This window comes from Berghia stephanieae, chromosome 10 (genome assembly GCF_034508935.2).
Source record: "Berghia stephanieae isolate SIO BIC M18660-M18661 chromosome 10, UCSD_Bste_1.3, whole genome shotgun sequence".
Lineage (NCBI taxonomy): Eukaryota > Metazoa > Mollusca > Gastropoda > Nudibranchia > Aeolidiidae > Berghia > Berghia stephanieae.
In genome coordinates, this window is record NC_088369.1 from 9,640,920 (window position 1) to 9,665,405 (window position 24,486).

At 35.1% G+C, this 24,486-nt stretch overlaps 3 protein-coding genes across 6 annotated transcripts in view; 1 reads left to right on the forward strand and 2 right to left on the reverse strand.

Annotated features, from left to right (window-relative positions):
* LOC144956203 (stimulated by retinoic acid gene 6 protein-like) overlaps positions 1–24,486 on the forward strand; it is a 744,310-nt gene that overhangs the window by 282,806 nt on the left and 437,018 nt on the right. The window lies entirely within an intron of this gene.
* On the reverse strand, positions 400–19,274 carry LOC144980568 (uncharacterized). The gene is made up of 4 exons (XM_078928243.1): positions 19,137–19,274; positions 11,769–11,985; positions 9,174–9,870; positions 400–460 (listed from the first exon to the last, which is right to left on the reverse strand). Exons 1-4 carry the CDS (start codon positions 19,272–19,274, stop codon positions 400–402), a joined length of 1,113 nt encoding a protein of 370 aa, XP_078784369.1.
* LOC144956192 (uncharacterized) lies at positions 18,800–24,486 on the reverse strand. The gene is made up of 3 exons (XM_078886607.1): positions 23,800–24,486; positions 21,042–21,169; positions 18,800–19,482 (listed from the first exon to the last, which is right to left on the reverse strand). The coding sequence occupies exons 1-3, from the start codon at positions 23,957–23,959 to the stop codon at positions 19,390–19,392; spliced, it is 381 nt and encodes a 126-aa protein (XP_078742733.1). The 5' UTR covers positions 23,960–24,486; the 3' UTR covers positions 18,800–19,389.

Here is a 24,486-nt window from a genome sequence, read left to right on the forward strand (position 1 = left end):
CCATGGAGAAGTAATACATTTTTCTACATTGCGATAAAAAAAAAAAAAACCCAACAAAAAACAAATCAAAACCAGTTAGATACTCAATTTTGGTTTTCTCATTATTTTAGTTCTTCATCCACTTTTTGTAGTCTTGTTCATCCCGACGTAATACCAAATACCATTTTGAAACGATGGTATACAATAATTCAAACAAAGTCACAATCGTTTTAGCAAACACACTGACAAACAAACAAACAAACAAACAGCTGTTGGCGTATTACGATCTCAATCCTTTTCTAAACAAGATGATATAATTCCACCCATCGTCTTAAAGCGTAATAGAGAGGTTTAGCATGTCATACGTATCACGTATGACGTATGACGTAGTATCACGTATGACGTATCACGTATGACGTATCACATGGTCATTCTCAATATACGTAAACATAGTGCCGCTACGCGATTTTTATATGGGTCTCTGAAAAATGTTTATACGTATTTTACATCCATTCAAAAATATCGCATAATGTAACGGCACTATACTTTTTTTATAGGTATAATGAGAATGACCACGTGATAGATACGTGATTCGTGATTCGTAACATGCTAAACCTCTGCATTTTGTCGGGGTGAACTTAGGCGCTGGAAACATTAGATTTATAGTATAGACATTAAACTTTAAACCTTGAGGTTGATTTATATTCGTTATGCTAGAGAATAAATTACAGAATATAAAAAACAAAAAAAAAAAACAAACAAACAAAACAAAACTTAGTTTGTAGTTTATATTAGGTATTTTAGTTTCATTTTGTTGTTGCCCGATGAATCCCGACACAGTGCCGTTATGAGAGACGATGGGTCACCTATGTTGATGTTGAAGTTATATTCAACGCCCTGTATACCAATTTACAATATATATATATATATATAATATATATATATATATATATATATATATATATATATATATATATATATATAGTCGATCATTCCAGCACCTGTATGTATATATGTATAAGTCATAGCCCGATGAATATTATAATATAATAATAATTGAATTGACGGCTATTACTATTAATTATTATTGTTATTAAGAACACCAAATGGCAATTGGGGTAAATTGGACTGTAATAAAGAGAACTTGACCTGCGTTTGCATCTTGAGCAAGATTATGATCACTCTCAGACTGTTGTCGTTGTATTCGAAACAAGAAAACTAAAACTGTATATGAATTAATGAGGTGGACCGATTTTTTTGGGATGGTTTTTTTTTCTTGTATTTTTTTTCTTGCTTTGGCACCTTTCTTACACACTCGTTCACTGGGTGGGGATTCTTACCTCTCATAGTGGGCAGGGAGGTACACGCTGTGTCTTCCATCCCCCCCCCCCCAATACCCGTTTTCCAATTGTTCCCTGTCGTTGTCTTGGAATGAGATTACTTAGTTTTGTCTTGACCCTGGGCGGAGTTCCTTGGCTGGGAGGGAAACAGTCGAATGTATAGTTATAGTTTTGGGAGATGATATTTTTTTTCCTTGTAAATCATCTCTCTGTTATGCATTGTATTATGTTTAGTTTACATATTATATCTGGGTGGGGTTCCTGACCTCCCATAATGGGCAGGGGGATACATACTGTGTCTTCTATCCCCTTATAGGATCTGTTTTCCAACATGCTTTCTGTCTTTGTCTTGGAATGAGATTACTTGGTTTTGTCCTGGTCCTGGCCAGATGCCCTGGCTGAGAGGGAAACAGTCGAATGTATAGTTAGTTTTGGGAGATGATATTCTTTTCATTGTAAATCATCTCTCTGTTATGCACTGTATTATGCTTTCTTTATATTATATATGATTTGTCAAACATTTGAGTGTGTTCCTCTTAGCGGGGACCCGTGCTTGTGTCTGGATGAGACTTTTTCGTGATCTCAAACTAAGTACTTTGACGGTGTGCTCTTGGAATCTACATCTGTTCACTATTTCAACCAATTCTCCTTTGTCTTACCTTTTCTTTTATGCTTTAATTGTAACTCTAGAACTTTTTACTATCCCATTTTCTTCCTTTTTACTGGCGCTGATATGACCTTATTGTGTTGCAAGCGCCGTAAAACTCTCAAAAACACACGTTCAGATATTATGTATCTGCTTTCTCGTTGATTTCTTAATTTGATTCCCCCCCCCCCCCCCAACTGAATTATACACTGAGTTATCTAAATCCAAATTACCCCTTATAGCCAATTTACCCCAATTAACGGAACGCTATTAATACTTACAATCATTGTGTTAGGGAAGGCATTTGTCACAGATTATGTACCTTAGTTGTGTCCATCATAATGATCACTCTTAAAATAGTGTTTTCTATGTTGGACACAATTAAGGGACAGAATGTGTTGTTAAACGCATTCACCCAATAACACAATGACATTTGCATTGAGTAGGATCTTGTATGTTTATAGTTTTCATATTTTGTTTGTTTACATTTTGGTATTTTGTTGACAATTTGTTTATTTTCTTTTTTATTTATGTTCTCACTCCTATTACCTCGGTTGTTTGTTCTCATCCTGGGTGGGGTTCCTGACCTCCCATAGTGGGCAGGGAGGTGCGTACATAATGTGTCTTCTATCCCTCTATATATGTTTTCCAACAAGCTTTCTGTCTTTGTCTTGGAATGAGATTACTTGGTTTTGTCCTGGCCCTGGTCGGATTCCTGTCTGAGGAGAGGGAAACAGTCGAATGCATAGTTATTGTTTTGGGAGATGATGTTTTTTTCCCTTGTAAATCATCTCTCTGTTATGTATTATTATATGTTATTTTTAATGTATAATGTAAGCATTTGAGTGTATTCCTCTTTGTTGGATTTTGTGCTTGTGTCCGGATGAGACTTATAAGTGATCTCAAACTAAGTATATTGGTGGTATGCTCTTGGAATCTACATCTGATCCCTATTTGTTCCCAGTTCCCCTATGCCTTACTTTTTCTTGGGTGCTTTAATTGTAATTCTAGAATTTATACTCTCCCATTTTCTTCCTTTTTATTGGCGCTTATATAACCTAAATGTTTGCAAGCGCCGTTAAACCTTAAAAACAAAAATATTTCTCCTCATCTTTTTATCCTATGTTTTCTCTCGTCATTCTCTACCTCAATCTTTCATCATCGTCGCCATCACCACCATCATCATCATCATCATTTCGGTTGTTACGAAGATAATTATCGTTACCATTATCACCAATATCATCGTGATCGTTTATAGTTATTTCCAACACATTACTCCTGTAACAAACTGCCTACATTCCATACATATATATATATATATCTCTCTCTTAGCCTAAAAAAACTAACAATAGATAATTTATTTAATGAATGGAAATGACAGATCTGAATTGCGTACCTCGTTACCCCCTAGTATGATTCTGATGTGTATTATTGTAACCATGGGAAAGACACAATTTGCGAATATTTTCAACTTTTTAAAATATTTTTAAAAAATGTGCCAAATGAAAAATTTCGTGTTACTGAACTCGGTCAACTAATAGGCAATATATATATATATATAATATATATATATATATATATATATATATATATATATATATATATATATATATATATATATATATATATATAACTCGGTCAACTAATAGGCAATATATATATATATACTCGGTCAACTAATAGGCAATATATATATATATATATATATATATATATATATATATATACTCGGTCAACTAATAGGCAATATATATATATATATATATATATATATATATATATATATATATATATATATAAGTATCAATCCACTATTAAGGTGACCACTGTGAAATGCACCAATTGGAGGACCAAGCATATGTCTTGTTCAAATTGATTAAACTGTTCAATCTTTGTTCAAATGAGTATAGTTTGATTCCCTACAATGATTTATGAACACAATTCTGATGCTTGATGATCACAATGGTATATAGAAAATTACTCGGTCCCCCTAATGTTTTACTAAGTGTTTCTGTAGCTTTAAGGAGACATTTGGTAAAAACATGTTTTTAGGGAGACCACATTAAAAAACCCTTTTAGGGAGCCCAGTATATGTTTATATATGTGTATACCTAAGAGTGCATTTTCAAGTGAGCTACCACCAAATTGTCTAAAATAAAGTAAGTCCTTAAGATTAAGAGCTTCATGGCCATAGTGTCGAAGCTTATCCCAGTGTGCGTAGAGTGAAGTGGCCGAGCAACGCATTTACTAACTCCTGGGAAGGTCCATCCCTCAGAAGGGGCGCTCAGGGAAATAACCTGGGACTCAAACACGGCAAAAAATATTCCCAGTTGCTCCGTGCGCCATTGTTTTTGCAGTCCCCGACCCCTTTAGAAACCTGACGACCCAGGTTAAGATCAGAGATAGAAGGGACCAGGCAGAGGAGTTTATTTGTTGTTGTTGTATACCACTGAATGGACTTGGTTTGTTTTGTTTTGTTTTTAAGGGTTTTACGGCGCTTGCAACACATTAAGGTCATATCAGCGCCAGTAAAAAGGAAGAAAATGGGATAGTAAAAAGTTCTGGAACTACAATTAGAGCACCCAAGAAAAAGTAAGGCAAAGGGGATTTGTTTCAAATAGGAAACAGTAGATTCCAAGAGCCCACTATCAAAGTACTTAGTTTGAGATCACCTAAACGTCTCATTCAGACACAAGCACAGGTCCCAACAAAGAGGGATACACTCAAATGTTTACAAAGCATAAATAATATGTAAACAAAACAATAAAGAGCATAACAGACAGATGATTTACAAGGGAAAAATATAATCTCCCAAAACTCGAACTATACATTTGACTGTTTCCCTCCCAGCCAGGTCCTGGACAAAACCAAGTAATCCCATCCCGAGACAAAGACAGAAAACAAGTTGGAAAACAGACATAGGGGGATAGAAGACGCAACGAATACGTCCCTGCCCATTATGGGAAGTCGGGAACCCCACCCAGTGAATGGAGTTGGATGGATAGGACAGCAGATCTGATGGACACAATGAACGGCTTCAATCAACATCTCATTCACTTTAACTTGCACAATGCTTGCTTTGGTTTCGTGGTAGACAGTTCGTCTGACGCCCGAGTTGCCAGGGTTCGAATCTATATTTGTGGCGATGCAGAGTCATTGTAAAAGTCTCATTTACAGTCTCACTTGTGTTAATTGGAGTACGTTACTGAATTGTAACAACGTTGTTCTGTTCGTGTCCATATAAATGTACTACCAGCTGCACGTTGAGCTCATTGTGGGTTTTATGATACATCAAGCTCGTGTAAAATTACATTTACATTTGACCGAAAAATGATACATAACGATAGAAGTCTACAAATCATATTGCAGGTTTATTTCAGTTCCAAAAGCCATCACAAACATTCATCCACTGTATCACATAAGTCTTTGGTCACCAAATAAAAGCATGAAGTTTGCTATGTGTACAGTGCAACATAAAAGGATAGAAACAGTTTTACTGATAAAACCCTCAAATGATAACAAACCAATATGTTGTTGCTGGTAAATTGCTTAATTGCATTTGTTAAAAAGCATAAACTGTGAAGCAAAAGTGTTGAAAATCGTTTGAATAAAGTTTAATGCAAAAAAAAAATAATTCTTAAGCACTTTATGCCGTTCTAAGCTGTCGTTGCTGCATTTTTTTTTCATTATTAATTATTATTATTCTGATTAAGGATGAGGGGATAAAGAAAGAATGAAATTAAATGCACAGAGGTGTCATTTCTTGACAGTCGCCTCTAAAGATTGCAACTCTTAAAATTATCATAAAAAGAATAGTGAAATTTTACATTAGGTATCTAGAAAATGCTGAACATAAAGCTACATTGGCCAATTAAGTTAGGGTTAGTAGAAAGACTTTTTATTCTGCCATATCTGATTCTTTCAGATAGTTCTACATAGCTGCCAACTTTTCAAAAATAAAATAAGGAACGCTCATTTGGCCCGGGATGAGGGACGATGTGTGCCGAAGCCCCCCCCCCCCCCTTCATCGAATCGCAACATATAAAAGTCAGCCTTTTTAATTACTATTACTAACACTAACAAGTTTGAGATGACAGAGGCTAGTCCAAATGTTGCTCAATTATCGGGTTTAGTACCAGCACATTTGAATCGTTAAAATGACACTTTCCACAATGATTGTTGTTTTGTTTTTAAGGGTTTTACGGCGCTTGCAACACATTTAGGTTATATCAGCGCCAGTAAAAAGGAAGAAAATTGGATAGTAAAAAGTTCTAGAATTACAGTTGAAGCATCCAAGAGAAAGTAAGACATAGGGGAACTGGGAACAAATAGGGATCAGATGTAGATTCCAAGAGCGTATCACCAATGTACTTAGTTTGAGATCACCTATAAGTCTTATCCGGACACAAGAACAAAATCCAACAAAGAGGAACACACTCAAATGCTTACATTATACATTAAAAAATAACAAATATAGTAATAATACATAACAGAGAGATGATTTACAAGGAAAAAAATATCATCTCCCAAAACAATAAATATGCATTTGACTGCTTCCCTCCCAGCTAGGACTCCGGCGAGGGCCAGAAAAAAACAAGTAATCTCATTCCAAGACAAAGACTGAAAGCATGTTGGAAAACAGATATAAGGGGATAGAAGACACAGTGTGTACCTCCCTGCCCGCTATGGGAGCTTTCCACAATGAGATCAAAATTCAGAACGGACAATATAAAGAAAGAATTCAACTGCCTCAACTTTGATAAGGACCAATACACAAGAAGCACAATTGTAAAATAAATGAAATAACTTAAGATGGTTAGAAATGCATAACTACCAACCTGGTACATCACTTGAGAGGGCGTTTTGGGGTAAAAATTAGGTGAGTTCAGATAAAAAGTAGACGATTGCATATATGTTTTCTTTCATGCAACATAATGGTCTGTAAGTAGTATACTATAATAGTAGTTATAGTAAAATGCACCTCTAAATATTAGAGAATTCCTACTTCTTTACTTTGACAAGATAAACACACCTAAAAATGGAGTATACTTATTTTTCTTGAACCTAAACCGTTACAAAAGCTTGCTTGAAAAAAAAAATTAAAATCAGATGAAGATGTTTTTAAAGGGATTAAATTTATATATTTCATAAATTAATAAGGGAAATAATCATTGTCATCTTTAATCAATATAAGCAATTGATTTTCTTATTGAATACCTTCCAATCAAAAAGGTGGATTTAATTTTATTCTTAATTAAAATAATATTTGTAACAAATAGTGAAAGTATCAATACTGTCTTAGAATATTCAAAGTATATCGAGGCTAACATCCATATCCTATGCAAATCTCCAATACATTATGAAAGGTTTGAGTAAAATACAGGCGTCATATAAACGAATGGAACTTTTTTAATTGTTGAAAATCATTTATGATAGAGGCATAATTCAAATTAAAGAGCTACACAAATGGAGATTATGCTCTCACTGGACACCAATAATAATGATAATAATAATAACAACAATAGTAGTAGTAGTAATAGTAATAATAATGGATCAATAATAATAATTCATTAGGCTCACATGGCTTTTTTACCACAAATTAGTCAAAAATTACAAAATACGGATTTTGAACTAAAAATAAGCACTTACTGACTCAGGAAGTCAAATACGGAACAAATCCGTTTTTAACAGAACGGTTGACAGCTATGGTTCTACAAAGCATTTGTCTCTCAAGCTGAGCAAATGAATGTTCATATAATATAAAAAAGGATATTGCAATGATGAACAGATTGTACTATATAAAGATAAAACGTTTTTGTAAACCCCCAAAATATGTCAATAACACTATACAATACAATGAATGTAATACAAATCAAATTCATGATTGTCATTACACCGATTGAAACGCTCTTTCCCTTCTATATTTATTTCTTTCATTAAAAATCTTTGTCTTCACCAAACTAATTAGTGTACCTTCAGGGATTCCTTTTTGTGAAAATACCCTGTGGTGTTTTAAGAACAGAATAATTTCAGACTTTCTAGGTAATGATCCCCTTGAACCATGTGCTGAAACATCTTCGACAAAGTTTTTAAAATATGACTTGACTCTATCTGTATCCTCATCTGACCATGACATGTATCTCCGATTTTTGCTTGAATTCCTCTTGGGTTCAGTTTGTTTTGAATAACACGTAAGCTGATTTGGCACTCCTGCTTCACCATCAAATATTTCTTCTTGATTTGCAGCTGTTACTATGGATGTTCCAAAATTTGCATTTGAGTCTCTATTCACTACAAAGTCATTTGTTTCAATGTTACAATTTCCTTCCCCAGTGACCGATGCTGAGTTATCAATTTGACCCAAAAAATGACCAACTTCTGTTATTTCTCGTATTGCAAGTGGACACTGATAAATGTTTTGATTGATTGATTCACTGTGTCCCATATGTCGATAGAAGACATCTCTCTCGTGTTGTGGGACATCAAGTAAGGCAAATAATGTCGAAGCTCGGTGCCTGAATTTATCAGCTATTAACAACTGGGGTTTCTCTAAATCCTTTACTAAGGAAGTGACATATTTGATGGCAATGTAACCACTTACATGATCTTTGGATATTCCTGTATTTGGAAAAAGAAATGGGTTGTTTGAAATATCAACAGCTTTACGCTCCTGTGCAAGTTTCCTTAAAGGCTGAATTGTGTCATTGGGTATCAACACAGGGACCAACATCTTGCTTCCCTTTCCAGACTGATAGGCCAGCTTATACTTCTCAAGTAACGCTTTTTCCAGAGGATCAGTGACATGTTGTACAAGCTGGGGATCAACCCATACACCTGAATCTGCATCATTCCAGTCTTTTAACAACATCCTTGCGGGTTCTCCGCCTCTCCTCGCATTAAACATTGTAAGCCTAGCTACGATGACATTGCGAAGCCTAACAAACATATGTGAATCAAATAATTGATAATCATCCTCACAAATACGGACCATCTCTTCAGTAATAAATTGCCGTAGCTTCTTTATATCATTCTCTAATGGCATCTCTTTGGGTTTTCTCAAATTTGTTCTCTTTGCTTCACATTGAACTCTGGCTGTAAAAAAAATACTATCCCAATTATAATCCAGGACAGCTTTGAACAAATCTATCTCTGCGGATTCTTCCATTTTGTTTTGCATTATATATTCCCCTTTTAAGAAATTAATTAACTTTTTCAATATAAATCCAATTGAAAGCTTCAAGCCTGCTTTCAATGTCCCATCCTCTTTCAAAGTCATTTCAGAAATGGTTTGCGATATTTCATTAAAGTTACAACGCTTCACCACGTCCTCTCCAGAGAAAGAAGGTTGATTTGTTCTCTTCCTAGTTTTTAAAATCAAATTTCCTAAGATGCGTAAATCACTCATTATAACTTTTCTCTCCTTCTTTGAACTTTTACTCCACAATTTTGTTCCTAACACTACTATAGCTTTGTCTGATCGACACAAATTTCCCACTTCATCATTCCGAAATTTGTCAAGAATATTCTCCTTTATTTCTTTACTTGCATTGGGAGCCACGGGATAAAATTTTACAACCCCAGTACACAGAGCATGCTCAGTACTACATTTCTTTTTGTGTTCATAAACCCTTCGTCCAGAGTAAAACCCCTTACAGCCAGCACACATAACAACTTCATGTGACCCTTGTGCTCTCTCACGCATAACTATTGAATTGTTTCTAGTGTTTGAATAAAAAATGCCCTTTTTCTTGAGATTCTCCATTGTTCTATCCCTTTCCTTTACAGGCTGTTTCATGGCCTCTGTAACTTCTGTCTCATCTTTGTGTTTCCTCATCAAATGCCTTGAGAGTTTTGTTTGCAACTGTCCACAGTATGGACAGGGTCTCCTTGGCTTTTTGTATTTCTCTGGAAAAAAAAAAGAAGAAAATAAAGCACATCATGCTATGAACTATGAAAATAAATCAATAGACAGATCGTATGCACATCAGCTACATGACAGCGATAGAGAGGAATAGCATTCCAAATATTTAAGGCCTGGACAAGTAACTGTCATAATTCCTTCTTGTTATATACTTTTCTACCATCTATTCCTTTGGAAGAGGTATGTTAGATTTGTGGAGACCTCTGCCACATAACAAATCCAGTGAAAAGACGCCATATTTTTGTTTTGAAATAGAAATAAATAGATCAATCCACCCACTTCACTGGGTTCAGGGTTCCCTCTTCATTATAATCAAAATATGAACATAAATCGGAATAGTAACACATTGAAGTCTCATCTGAATACATAGATTGTCCTTTGTTGTTTCAGCGAAAAATCAGACAGAATGTCAAAAGAATTTTAGGTTTTTCCCCAACCACCCCTTGGAGGGATCAGTATCAGCGGAATGGTAAGCGTCATGTTTTTTACGTTGAGCAACAAAATTTACTCCAAATGCTTCACTCGACCCAGGCGGAAAAGCAATCAAGAATAGACCCAAGTCCTATCCAAAGACTAACATTTCATTTAAGTTTATTGTAGGCCCTTGGCCAATCGACAAAATTCAATTCACATAAATTATTTACAACAATCAGAAATTAATTATATCAATAATAGTAATAGAATGCAATGAAGGCAATATCATAATAATAATAATAATAATAATAATAATAATAATAATAATAATAATAATAATAATAATAATAACAGTAGCGGCAATAAGTAACAATTAATATAGTAACAAAAGTAATAATAGACTATAGTTCATAGTCATAACAATGACTTTCTTTGTCATTGAGGGAGTGAGAAAACATCACCGGCTGGCAGAACAAACAGCCGACATCAATCAAACGTCCTCCAGACCGGTTGAGCATCGGCTTCATTAATTCCTTAAAGACTTCCCCCCAACTGCCTGAACGATGCTGATGCCCAGACAACTTAATCCTGATTTATATTTGTGGGAATGAAATATGACATGTATATGCCGGAAATATTTCAATAACAAACACACTGTTCAGATAGAAAATATTTGAGTCTTGCCTTTGTTAATTGACACAGGTAAGTTAGGAAAATAAATGCTAGTAAAAACGATCAGCAAGTTCGTGAACACTGCTTCTCAACTCGAACATATGTTTTCATCAAATCTACACACATCATGTTGTGAGCTGAATTTTAATGATCTCAGTTGTCATTGAAAGGACACCCAAGAATTTTAGAATAAAGAAAAATATTGAACCTGGAAGTCAAAAGGGTTTGTAGCACAGCAGACATTATCAAAGTATAATTTTAGTACCGACAAATTAAAAAGAAAATGTGCTTTTCTTTAAATGCTCCCAATCATCATATACTGTTTAGGTTGCAAGATTAATAAAAATGTTATCTACTCTGATTCTCGTTAAGTTTCCAGCTGGTCTGTGAAAAAAAGCCTTAAGCATCATAGAAATACAAAGAAACAGTTTTAATATATAGATGGGTTGTAACAAAAAAACCATTTTAACACTTACAATACAAGCAATTTAAGTCTATTACAGACAAAAAAAACCCCCAATAAAATAAACATGAACATTTTTATGGCTGGTTTCACTGATATCACTCACACATTGGGGTTTCAGATTCTAAGATGTCCACCCTATCAAATTTGGATTTGTGCTTGTTATGTAAATGGTAGCGTATTTTGCGACGCAGCACTGCCAAAACAGAACAAAATGCAATAACACAAATGCAGCACCATGGAGGGGGTGGAAGTTTTCTTTTAAAAGGAATGGGTAAATTAAAATTGATCCCACAAATATCAAAGGAGAAGAATGACAAAAAAATGACTCACCATTGCACGTAACACGTTGGTTTGCAAGTGTATAGCATTCGGGTTGAACCTGGGTCCCAGACTGGCAACGAGGTTCAGTCTGTGATAGTTGTGGATGAGGCTCTGACTGAGTTGGGGAATGAGCACTAGGTTCCAGAGACAATGATGTACTCAGCATTGGGTACCTCACAGAGTACGTAGAGGAATCAGACTCGGAGTCAGCAACAAAATCGGGACCCTGTATATTTTGTGGAAAAGATGACAGATCAATCAATTTATTCATGTTGACAATAAACATGAAGAGCCATTGTTTAATAATCCAACTAAACAATTAGCTGGTTAATAATGCAAGTATAATAAAAAAGAGTTGAGAAAGGCAGACATATTGTCTAAGTATTTAATATGTTCAACTGTGCTTGGATAAATATAGATACACCAACCAGGGTTTCAGTAAACCGTTTTTAACCAACTCTTTAAATCCTACACCAGGACCAACAACTACAAAACAATTTTTTATATCACTACGATTCTGGACATATAAACGGTTGTCATTGCAACAATATGAACTTCCTAACCTTGCAACTGCAATATAGTTAACAAAAAAAGTTGATAAACATTACGATGCAAGAGAATTTGGACAAAATGCGAGATCAAAAGTATAATCCCAACAGAAGCTATTTTAATTTTTCCTGGAAACGCATCATTTTCACATTTTGTCAAATAAAAAACAAACGACTTCAAATGTGAATGGCTCATCAATGAATATCACTTCAAAATATAACGAGGAAGGTTTAAAATAGTGTTATTGTTGGCGAAGTCCACTGCAAAGAAAAATTTTTAACAACAAAAAACTAGGAGATCTCACTGGTGTAAAACAGTGTTGTCCTTGTCCTGAAATATTGTATTGCGCCTAACAGACTGCAGGTCTCATCTTTTGTGGCAAATGTGTTTTGTCCACCACAAAATATGGTGATATGAAGCATTTTGAGCATGGTGCCAACTGTGGATAAACGCTATACAAATGTTATGATTTTATTTTAATGTACATACTTACCACAAATGAATCATGTGATATGGAACTTTGTTCTGCATCACTTTCAGGCTCTGAGTTGGAGTCTATATAGAAAATAAAAACAACAAAAAAAAGCTGAAGACTATCATGTGCAAGTTTTTCTCTAAACTCTTAAACAAAAAATCATGCCATCTTATGCTGTAAAAGGATTTTTTTAAAATTATTTACCTTATGACTATTGTCCTTTGGAAAAAAAAGAAAATTAAGTCCGAAACCTTCTGGTTATTTTCTTTTAAATTTCAAGAACGTCAGAGTTGGCAAGGGAGGACGGAAATATAATTCCAGAAACCAATCTGTCTATAATCATATCCATATGATAGTTTTTCGTTCAAGATTCAGGTACAGTCCACTTAGGATAATCGCAATACCTTGGGATCATCGAAAATGTTGGGATTAACCGAAATTCAGTTTCCTGTCCACTATTTCAACATTTTACACATTTATTGTCAACTCAAACCAGTAAATAATATTCTTAGTCAACCACATATAGAGCAATTTGATTGAAACAAAAACCATATGGCAGCCCCGTGTAGATTTGTCAACCAAAAGCAGCTATGAAGCAAGCCGATATCTTATTCAGATTGGAAGAAGTTTCAATCTTTTTTCTCAACAATTCAACATTTGTCAGAGTTAAAGAGATTAGCCTTAATGAGAGACAATAAGCTCTCACCAAACTCATTGGTCACAATGCACAGTTGTTAATCCTAAAACAAAGGATATCGCTCAGTCTCTCTTTATAACTGTCATTTATAACCTGTTGTCAAGATTATGACCAGCACCACCCCTCTTCTATTTAATGGCCACCGATGACGTCACAAACCCATACTGCAGAGCCCCGCCCTCTTTCGACTCTAACAGAGTGGTGACACACTACTGTAGCATTAAATCCTGCTCACTCTCGATTCTTCAACCTGTCACGATTTCATCCATGATGAAATTTAATCATGATATACTGTTTGATTTCTTGAATTTACCACTTTTTAAAAAACCGAAGTTTGTTGCAATTAACCAGTGACTTTTATATAGAATTATTTCCATTGCTTAGGAAATATTGTGATTAACCGAAAGTTGCGATTAAATGAGTTGCAATTATCCGGAGTGGACTGTAATAGTATTACACATCATGACTCAAAAAAAAAAAAAAAAAGCAAACTATGTGTACCTAAATGTTATTCATTTCCTCATCAAATTACATTCTTACCATTAACATCATAGATCACATCAAAAGGGTTGTCTGGATTGACAGCAAGACATTTTTCAGGATTTTTAAAGCTCAAATCTCTCTGATCTGAAGTTACAAAAGAAATAGCATATTCTCAACATTAAACTATGATTTTGTGATGGCTGTGATATGGCATACTGTATGCATAAAGCAAGATGCAAAGACAGGTTTAAGTTTAAATTATTTTATATTCTTTTCAAAAATCCATTCTAGTTTTGCCAAAATAAAATAAACACGAGAAGTGTTGAGTTGGATAGCGCTAAAACTAAAAGTAGTAGTGGTAGTAGTAGTAGTATTAGTAGTAAACGACAGATCTTACTCACTAGTGTGAATCTACAGTCTACAGAAGTTCCCGAATTATCCGACTCCACTTCCAAATGACTGACTGACAAGTGACAATCATCAATCGGTGTGTGATGTCTACCCTATTGAAAATCTTAAATCAACTGTGATGTAATAAGAATGGCCAATAACTTACCATTATAATTATCTCGGTGTCTCTTCAATGATGCCTCCAGCATCAATTTACCCCACGATGCCATAGACGTCTAGTTTGGAACTCAGCAAGTGACGAAAAAATACTTGCGGCTATAGAGAGGACGTCCGTCGGCCACTCTCTTTGTAAGTCAGTAGTCAGTGGTTATCAGATATCCTTGGTTCTTGAAAAATATAGAAACACGGCGGTTCATTTAAAAAGACTCTTTTGTAGATCAAGATATAATGTTAGGTATTGCACTTTAAAATCTCTTCAGACATAGAACGGGTCAACTTGACGTCTAGACCAAATCATTTCGAAGATCGATATGGCAACAGCAACGCCTGGAATGGAGGATTTAAATGCGGCATCTGACGATTCTACTGCTATGACAGAAGATGCTCCATTTCACGACGTCGAGATGGCTTCAACTGGCATCAGGCATCAACATGCTACTCAATAATGGGTTTGATGAAGCGTTTGACTAAGAACTAAAGGCCGAGCTGATAACTGATAACCACCTACTACCGACTTGCAGAGTGAGTGAGTGCCGAGTGCCTCTTTATGCGCGAAATTGACTAAACATACGTTTCACGAAAAAAAGAGTTACTATGTTTGCTTGTCTCTTGTCACCAAGATAAGAATCCGGACCAAGATTCGATAAATCTGTTTCTAAAAATAGATTATAATTCGTATATCTTGTTCATTCCTCAGTTCATCAACTTTCACACAATTTTATATTAGGTTTTCATTACTATAAAAATCCATATAATGCTCTAGAATTTTAGAGAAAATTTCGGAAAGATATATTGCCTCACTATTGAAATATATCGATGAAAACACTGGTACCCCTATTGTACTTTTTTCAGGCGGTCACCTTATTGACCAACGTGAAAATTTAGGCATAACTCTTCTTACTGTGGTGTTTAACAAATAACTTCAATACTATGATTTACAATTATATATCCTTGACGGTTGGGTTGACAACCTTAAACTAAAAATAGAAAAGTGAATGTGCTAGAGGTCAAATCAATAGGGGGACCGGATTTTGGTCTCCCTATTGGTAAAGTACTGTAAAATGAACTAATAGGGGTACCAAAAGTCTCCCTATCCGGTATTAATACATATATATATATATATATATATATATATATACTCGGTCAACTAATAGGCAATATATATATATATATATATATATATATATATATATATATATATATATATATATATATATATATATATATATATATATATATATATATATGTAAAACGAATAAATATAAAAATAATTAAATAAATAAACAAAGCAAGTTCGTCCAGCCGTTTAGAAAGCGTCCGGAATTCCAAAAAGCCAGAGTGTGAGAATCTTATATTAATTCTCATTTTATCTCAAAAGTATTTCCCAGCGACATTTGGAGAATTTCACTCCAGCTCTTGGCGTCCTTATCAAGGGAACTAACTTTAACAAGTCTGAGATTATTTAAAATGCTCTTAATCATGGAAGACAAAAATATCGTCTTTAAAGTTACCTCCCCTTAGGGACTGCACCCTCTGATAAAATGATAATGATTTTTTAAAAATATGTGACCCATGTCACGAAACGGTTATTACGTTAGGTTGAGCCCAATACTTAAAATAGAACTTTGTTGAAGAAGATTATTGTTGTGTTGTTACCATAAATTTGATAAATCTGTGATGAACACTTTGAAGTGTGAATGAATGAAGCCAATAAATGTATTTGAATAGTTTGGAATTTTTGTTTTGGTTTGTGCTTTGTTGTTGTTCTGTTTGTGTTTTTTTTCCGTTTGTGTTATTTTTTTCATCTATGTTTAGTTTTTGTATTGTTTTTTGTTTTGTTGTTTTAACCTTTTGTTTTGTATTTTCATGTTTTGTTTTCTTTTTTCCCCTTCTTTGATTGTCAGATACTTACTTAAGACAGACACTCGGGTCTCACGTTGTATATTTTGACATGTTCACTTGTTAACTGTACTCTGGAAAGACACGTATTGAAACAGAAATTAGATCGAAATTTCCCATAGTTCTTCAAAGTAAATAAATAAAATAAATAAATTAATTAATAGATAAATAAATAACGTGCATATCATTAATGTCTTTATTCTCTGAAGAACATGCACATATTGGTGGGGTTTCTACCTCCCATCGTGGGCAGGGAGGTACGTATTATGTCTTCTATCCCCCTATATCTGTTTTCCAACTTGCATTCTGTCTTTGTCTTGGAATGAGATTGCTTGGTTCTGTCCTGGCCCTGGTCGGGGTCCTGGCTGGGAGGGAAACAGTCAAATGCATAGTTATTGTTTTGGGAGATGTATTATTATATTTTTTATAATTTATAATATAAACATTTGAGTGTATTCCTCTTAGTTGGGGCCGTGCTTGTGTCCAGATGGTGATCTCAAACTAAGTACATTGATGGTATGCTCTTGGAATCTACATCTGATCCCTATTTGTTCCCAGTTCCCCTTTGTCTTACTTTTTCTAGGATGCTTTAATTGTAATTCTAGAACTTTTTACTATCCCATTTTCTTCCTTTTTATTGGCGCTGATATAACCTAAAAGTATTTGCAAGCGCCGTAAAACCCTTAAAAACAAAACAAACAAAAACATTAAAAGCAGATAACACGTCATTCTAGTACTATCGATATATTGAGAAATGACCTACATCTTGTCAAAGACTCTCAAACCTGGGACTTCAGTAAGGAAGTCCCGGGTTTGAGAATTTTGGCAAGACAAGAATCATTTTAATGTATTGATACTTAAATGACGTTTCCTGATTTTTAAAATTTGGTCTTGTTCTTCAGAGAATAAAGACTTCAGTGATATAGAACTTTATTTATTTATTTTGAAGAACTATGAGGGAATTTAGTTTTCATCATTATTTCATGGTTGGAAATGAAAATATCCTAATTCAAAACCCGGAGGTCTTGCACCAAAAACAATGGCTGAATTGGACTCTTCAACTGTTAAAAATGTCTGCATCTTTTATTTACTTTGTTATTGTTGATGTTGGTTTTGTTTTTGTCTTTGTTATCGTCTGTGTTATACTATTTTGATGTGTTTGAACGATATCATTATATTTAAACTGTTCATTAAGGTACAGCTGCATTTGAAGCAATAGAGGTTGTGCTAAAAGGTCGTTCGTTTTTGGGGTTTTCTTTTGACGTTCGCCACAAAGAAATACTCCAATTCCAAGTTACCGTCATCTGGGGTAACTTTGCCTTAAGGGGTAACTTGCCTTAAGGGGTATCTTTGCCTTAAATGGTAACTTTGCCTTAAGGGGTATCTTTGCCTTAAGGGGTATCTTTGCCTTAAGGGGTAACTTTGCCTTACGGGGTAACTTTGCCTTAAGGGGTAACTTTGCCTTAAGGGGTAACTTTGCCTTAAGGGGTAACTTTGCCTTAAGGGGTATCTTTGCCTTAAGGGGTATCTTTGCCTTAAGGTGTAACTTTGCCTCTGTACATTTCGAGCATTTCGAGTCATCTTGGCTTAGTTGTAGTTATTATCCTGGTTAAATGACATAGCTTTTTATCAAAGGAAATAATGACCACGAAACTAAATATACTCTAATTGGTCCAATATTAAAGTGGTAAAGTTTCCCCTAAAGGTAAAGTTACCCCAGTTGACGGTATTTGTAAAAAGAAACAAATATTCAATTGTCGTCAGTTTTCTGTCAGTTAAATCATGTAAAATAAGCCAAAAACTGTCAATCTAACTCCAATAGAATGGCAGAAGAAAAAAAATGGAGCTTTTATATGGAGCAATGTCCTCTAAACGTGCTCAAAGCGCTTTACAAGGGGCCAATGACCAACAGCAACACTTAAAATGTAGGACAGAAATTATAGTTTCTCAAAGGTTAAAAAAGTGTGGACAGGTTATCGACTTTGTCCATATTTTTTCGACACTTCAAAAAACTATAAGTACTATAATTTCGTTGTTAGATTGTCAGTTCTTGCTTCATTTTTTCATTATTTAACCCATAGAACTGATTGAAGAGAATTTGTTTTCTTAGGTTTTCCAAAATATTATTATTGGATTATTTTTGACGCGAAAGTAAAAAAAACAAAAAAAAACTCCGACGTTTTGGCACGATCTCATATATTAAAGATACTATTGGACTTTTTTACCTCCAATATTTTTTTGGACGAGTTCTTTTATATATAATTATATATTAATGGATTATTGTGTACAATATTGTTATAACAATGTCACTACATGGTCGATGTTTTGTATTGAATAAAAGAAACATTCTAAAGATGATTATTCTATGACCAAAATTGTTTTTGTTCTATTCCTTCTAATTGATAGATTTAGAAAACGGGAAGATAAATATGTAAATAAATGTTGTTTATTATACAGTGGCAGGTAAAGCAGGAAACCAAAAAACAAGGAAATAAAAAATTCATAAAAACAGCCCGATTTCCTGAGATGGTCTTTTTCTCTCTCGTTTTTTCCCCTCATATTTGTCTGGTCGTGTTCTTACACACTTTTTCAGAAACGTGATCTTCAAAAGCATAGGTGGGGTCTTTTGACATCCCATGGCGCTAAGACGGGTATTCTTGTGGTGTCCTCTATTCCTATTTTATTTTGTTAGTTTTCACTTACTCTCCGTCTTTTGACCTCCATGATATGGAGGCTTTGAGTTCTATCCTGTGTCTTGAAAAGGAGTCTTTTGACCTCCATGGTTGGGGGCTGTGATTTCAATTCTTGTATGTCATGAGATGGGGTCTTTTTGACCTCCATATCGGGTAATTATTCTTATAATATTATTATTATAAATTTAGCTTTAAATTCAATGCTGAGCTTGGGCGGGGTTCCTGACCTCCCATAGTGGACAGGGAGGCACTTACTGTGTCTTCTATCCCCCTATATCTGTTTTCCAGTTTACTTTCTGTCTTTGTCTTGGAATGAGATTTCTTGCTTTTGTCCTGGCCATGGCCGGATACCCTAGCTGGAAGAGAAACAGTCAAATGTATAGTTAGAATTATGGTAGATGATATTTTTGTCTTGTAAAAACATCTCTGTTATGTACTGTACTATTTTTGTTTTACGTATATATGGTTTGTAAACACTTAAGTGTGTTTCTCTTTGTGGGGACCTGTGCTTGTGTCAGGACGAGACATTTAGGTGATCTCAAACTAAGAACACTGATATTGTGCTCTTGGAATCTACATCTGTTTCCTATTTAAATCAATTCCCCTTTGACTTCCTTTTCCTTGGGTACTTCAATTGTAATTCTAGAAATGTTTACTGTCCCATTTTCTACCTTTTTACAGGCGCTGATATGACCTAAATGTGTTGCAAGCGCCACAAAACCCTTAAAAGCAAATTTTTAAAAACACCATTGCTAAGCGATATGCCCAATACGACACAATACTTTAGCTTTTATATAGAGCAATATCTACTAAACGTGCTCAAAGCGCTTTACAAAGGGTAATAGAGAGAGAGAGTGAGTTAGAGTGAATTAGAGAGAGCGAGAGAGAATGAGAGTGAGTTAGAGAGAGAGAGAGAGAGAGAGAGAGAGAGAGAGAGAGTGAGAGATTAAGTTAGAGAAAGAAAAAAAAACAGGAGAGAGAGAGAGAGAGCGGGAGGGAGGGAGAGAGAGCAAGAGAGAGAGAGCGGGAGGGAGGGAGAGAGAGCAAGAGAGAGAGAGCGGGAGGGAGGGAGAGAGAGAGAGAGAGAGAGACGCACATCAACACTTAACATATAGAACGAGACAACATGACGCCTGTTAGACGATATTACATTTATTTCCTACAGTGACAACGATGTTAACGACCAGGTACTCATTTTACGCCTGAGTACGGTGAGAGAATGTGAGTAAAGAACTCAACTATGCGCCGAGCGAGGCTCGAACCCAGGACCTTCTGATCCGCAAGCGACTGTCTTACCACAAATAATACGGTTGTTGATCTCTTTAACTATTAATTAATTCTTCAGCATTGTGATCACCATCCAACATAAAACGTACCTGATAGAGGCGGTGGGTGATATATATATATTATATATATATATATATATATATATATATATATATATATATATATATATATATATATATATATATATTCAAAGTAAATGATTTTGATTTCAAACCAGCTACACAAAGGAGGTCACTGGATTAATGCAATGGACGTAGGAAACAATCGTGGTTACCATGGATACTGATTAGCTTTCAACCAAGTCAATTAGTTATCTAACCGCCAGAATGATTTGGTGACCACGATAAGTTATAATATTATATATACCCAAACACACACACATATATATATATACACACACACGCACACACACACACACACACATATGTATATATATATATATATATATATATATATATATATATATATATATATATATATAGAGAGAGAGAGAGAGAGAGAGAGAGAGAGAGAGAGAGAGAGAGAGATTATATAAAATTATTGATGGATATTCTGTATTTCAAACAGTGCTCTATAAGTTAAATTAACAACTCAGAGTATATTATTAGAATGAGTAAAAACGACTCACATTTCTTCCAAGACGGTCGTTTCTGCCCACAATGCGTTCGTCAGTTGGCCACTCTTCTTGGATGGAGGGTAATTCCGTGGTGTTCATTATGATTGTTATTGGTGCGTGAAAGGATGTCCGTGGGCGGACTGGGGTGGGATTGGGTGTGGACATTAGTTTGAAAAAAAAAATTATTATAAAAAGAAAATGAAATGAAATAAATAAATAAACAAATAAGTGAATGGATGGATAGATAGATGGATTGGTATGTATATATATATATATATATATATATATATATATATATATGTGTGTGTGTGTGTGTGTGTGTAGATATATAGGCAGATAGATAGATAGATAGATAGATAGATAGATAGATAGATAGATAGATAGATGGATAGGTATATATATATATATATATATATATATATATATATATATATATACATATAAATTTAAAAAATTAAATAAGGGTGGGGGGGGGGGGGAAGAGAGAAAGAGGAAAAATAGGTCAGATGGGGATAGGGGGAGGGAGGGAACGAAACTGACAACATTGCCATCCAGAAATATTATAACGGGTAGGTCTTATGTGTAACATTCAGCGTTTACAGTAAACAGTCTGGTTAATACAATTTAGTGAGTGGTTCTGTCTATAGATAGTATGCATTTGGCTCAGAAGCTCACAACATTGCCATCCAAATGTATAACGGCCAACACCCAAAAATATGTGTAACCTTGAACTTTTTTGTCTGGATTATACAGTTTAGTGAGAATTACTCATAAACGTGGATGGCAAAAAAAAAAAAAAAATTAAAAAAAAATAAAAAAAAATGACAAAGACCTGAGTGACGTCAAATTCGTTCTATTTATAGTCTGATTCGTAGAATGTAATGAGAATTACTCATAAACATGGCCGACTAAAAACAATAACAAAGACCTGAGTGACATCAATTGGATTCAGTAGTCTGATGTCACCCAGCCCGGCAACGGCGGCCATCTTGGTTCTAAACAAAGAAAATCATTCCTTTTTATTCTTCATGCTGGCTAGACCTTTTCATATATGTCTTGTGACCAGAATGTGTAAAAGTCAAAACATGATCAAATTTATGTTTTTTCCCTCTGGATACGCTTTTATGCTCGCCGGAGAAATATTTCATCCGGGCGTCCGCCATTGTTCCGATAGTTTAGAGCCAGTGTTGCTAGGTTACCATGCGTCATTAGGAAGGAAGTGACGTTACGACTATTGAATCCTATTGGATTCAATCGTCTGATGTCAAGTCGCCCGGCAACGGCGGCCATCTTGGTTCTAAACAAAGAAAATTTTCATATGTCTTGTGATCAGAATGTGTAAAAGTCAAAACATGATCAGATTTATAATGGTTTTTTTTCCCTCTGGATACGCTTTTATGCTGGTCGGAGAAATATTTCATAAGGGCGTCTGCCATTGGTCCGATAGTTTAGAGCCAGTTGCCAAGTTACCAGGCGTCATTACGAGAGAAGTGACGTTACGACTGTTGAAGCGTATTTCGGTCTATCTTTGGAGGAATTTGCGATATCCCGTGCGCAGGGGACTTGGGACGGACAACATTTTTATATTATGTTAAAGAGAATCCAATGAGAACGATTCACCAAATTGGCGGTCTTAACCTTTGACAAAGCGCATAGTGACGTCAACTTCATTAAATCTATAGATAGAATGAAGATGACGTCACTCAGGTCTTTGCTTTTGCTTTTTGCCATCCACGTTTATGAGTAATTCTCACTAGAAGGTATTAACCAGATTATAGATAGTATGCGCTTGACTAAGAAGTTCACAACATTGCCACCCGGAAGTATATCGGACCAATACATATAACTGTGTAATCTTGAACGTTTATAGTCTGGTAATACAGTTAAGTGAGAATTACTCATAAACGTGGCTGGCTAAAAACAATAACAAAGGCCTGAGTGACGTCATCTTCGTTTTATCTATATTTAATTTGGCTGGCGAATGTTTTGAGTACTTTACCTAAACGCATAGCATCGATATTATGAGATTAAATCTCTCTCTCTCTCTCTCTCTCTCTCTCTCTCTCTCTCTCTCTCTGTCCAAATTTGTAAAACGTGATTTGTCGGTATTTTGTATCGGAGAAATCTCTCAATTTTTCTTTCTTATAGATAGTATGCGCTTGGCTAAGAAACTCACAATATTGCCATCCGGAATTATAACGGACCAACACACAAATCTATGTGTAACCTTGAACCAAGAGATCATTGCCTTGAACGCTTATAGGGTCTGGTCTGGTTAATGGAGTTAAGGGAGAATAAGCTCACAAACATGGATGACAAAAAACAAACAAACAAACAAAGGCCTGAGTGACGTCAAATCCGTTCTATGTGCGGCGATGTGGTCTCGTGGTATGACACTCGCTTTCGGATCGGAAGGTCCTGGGTTCGAGCCTCGCGCTCGGCGCATAGTTGAGTCTTTGGAAAAAGGCTCTTTACTCACATTCTTTTTTTTTCTATCTATATTTAATTTGGCTGGCTGGTGTTTTGAGTACTTTACCTAAACGCATAGCATCAGTATTATAAGATTAAATCTCTCTCTCTCTCTCTCTCTCTCTCTCTCTCTCTTTCTCTCTCTCTCTCTCTCTCTCTCTCTTTCTCTCTCTCTCTCTCTCTCTTTCTCTCTCTCTCTCTCTCTCTCTCTCTCTCTGTCCAAATTTGTAAAACGTGATTATTCGGTATTTCGTATTGGAGCAATTTCTCAAGTTCTCTTTTCTCATAGTTTATGACTGACCGGCAGGCAAGCTTCTACTGAGGTGTCTAGTTAATATCTGCTGTCCACAGTAACAAGTGACAAGGCTGTCATAAATCTGGGGAAAAAACAACAACACGTATTTAAAATTTTGGCCAGAAAACTCGTCCTTCAAATATCGATCGATTCGAATGACCCTCATCTTGGCAAAAAACTCTCAAACCTGGGACTATGCAAAGTCTTCCTTTATGTGACGTTTGAGAGTTTTTGAAAAGGTGGAAGATATTTTAATCGATCGATGTTTGAAGGACGAGTTTTCTGGCCAAAATGTTAAATACGTTGGTTTGGGGTTTTTTTTTTTTTATCCAGTGTATGGCAGCGTGGCAAAGGACAATAACTCATGTCAGGATTAGAATTAATACACAAACACACGTTCAAACGACACGTGGCCATTTTGTCATTTTTAATTTTTAAATTTTTTTTTGGTTTCCATCCGTGCTTTACTCCAATTTGGCTTGGTTTGATATTTTGCTTTTTTTATGTTTGTTTCTACAATGTCATCTCATCGTTAATTTTATTCTATTTATAGTGCGGCAATGTGGTATAGATAGTTCGAAGATGACGCCACTCATGTCTTTGTTATTGTTTTTTGCCATCCGCGTTTATGAGTAATGCTCACTGAACTGTATTAACCTGACTATAAACGTTAATGGATACACACAGTTTTGT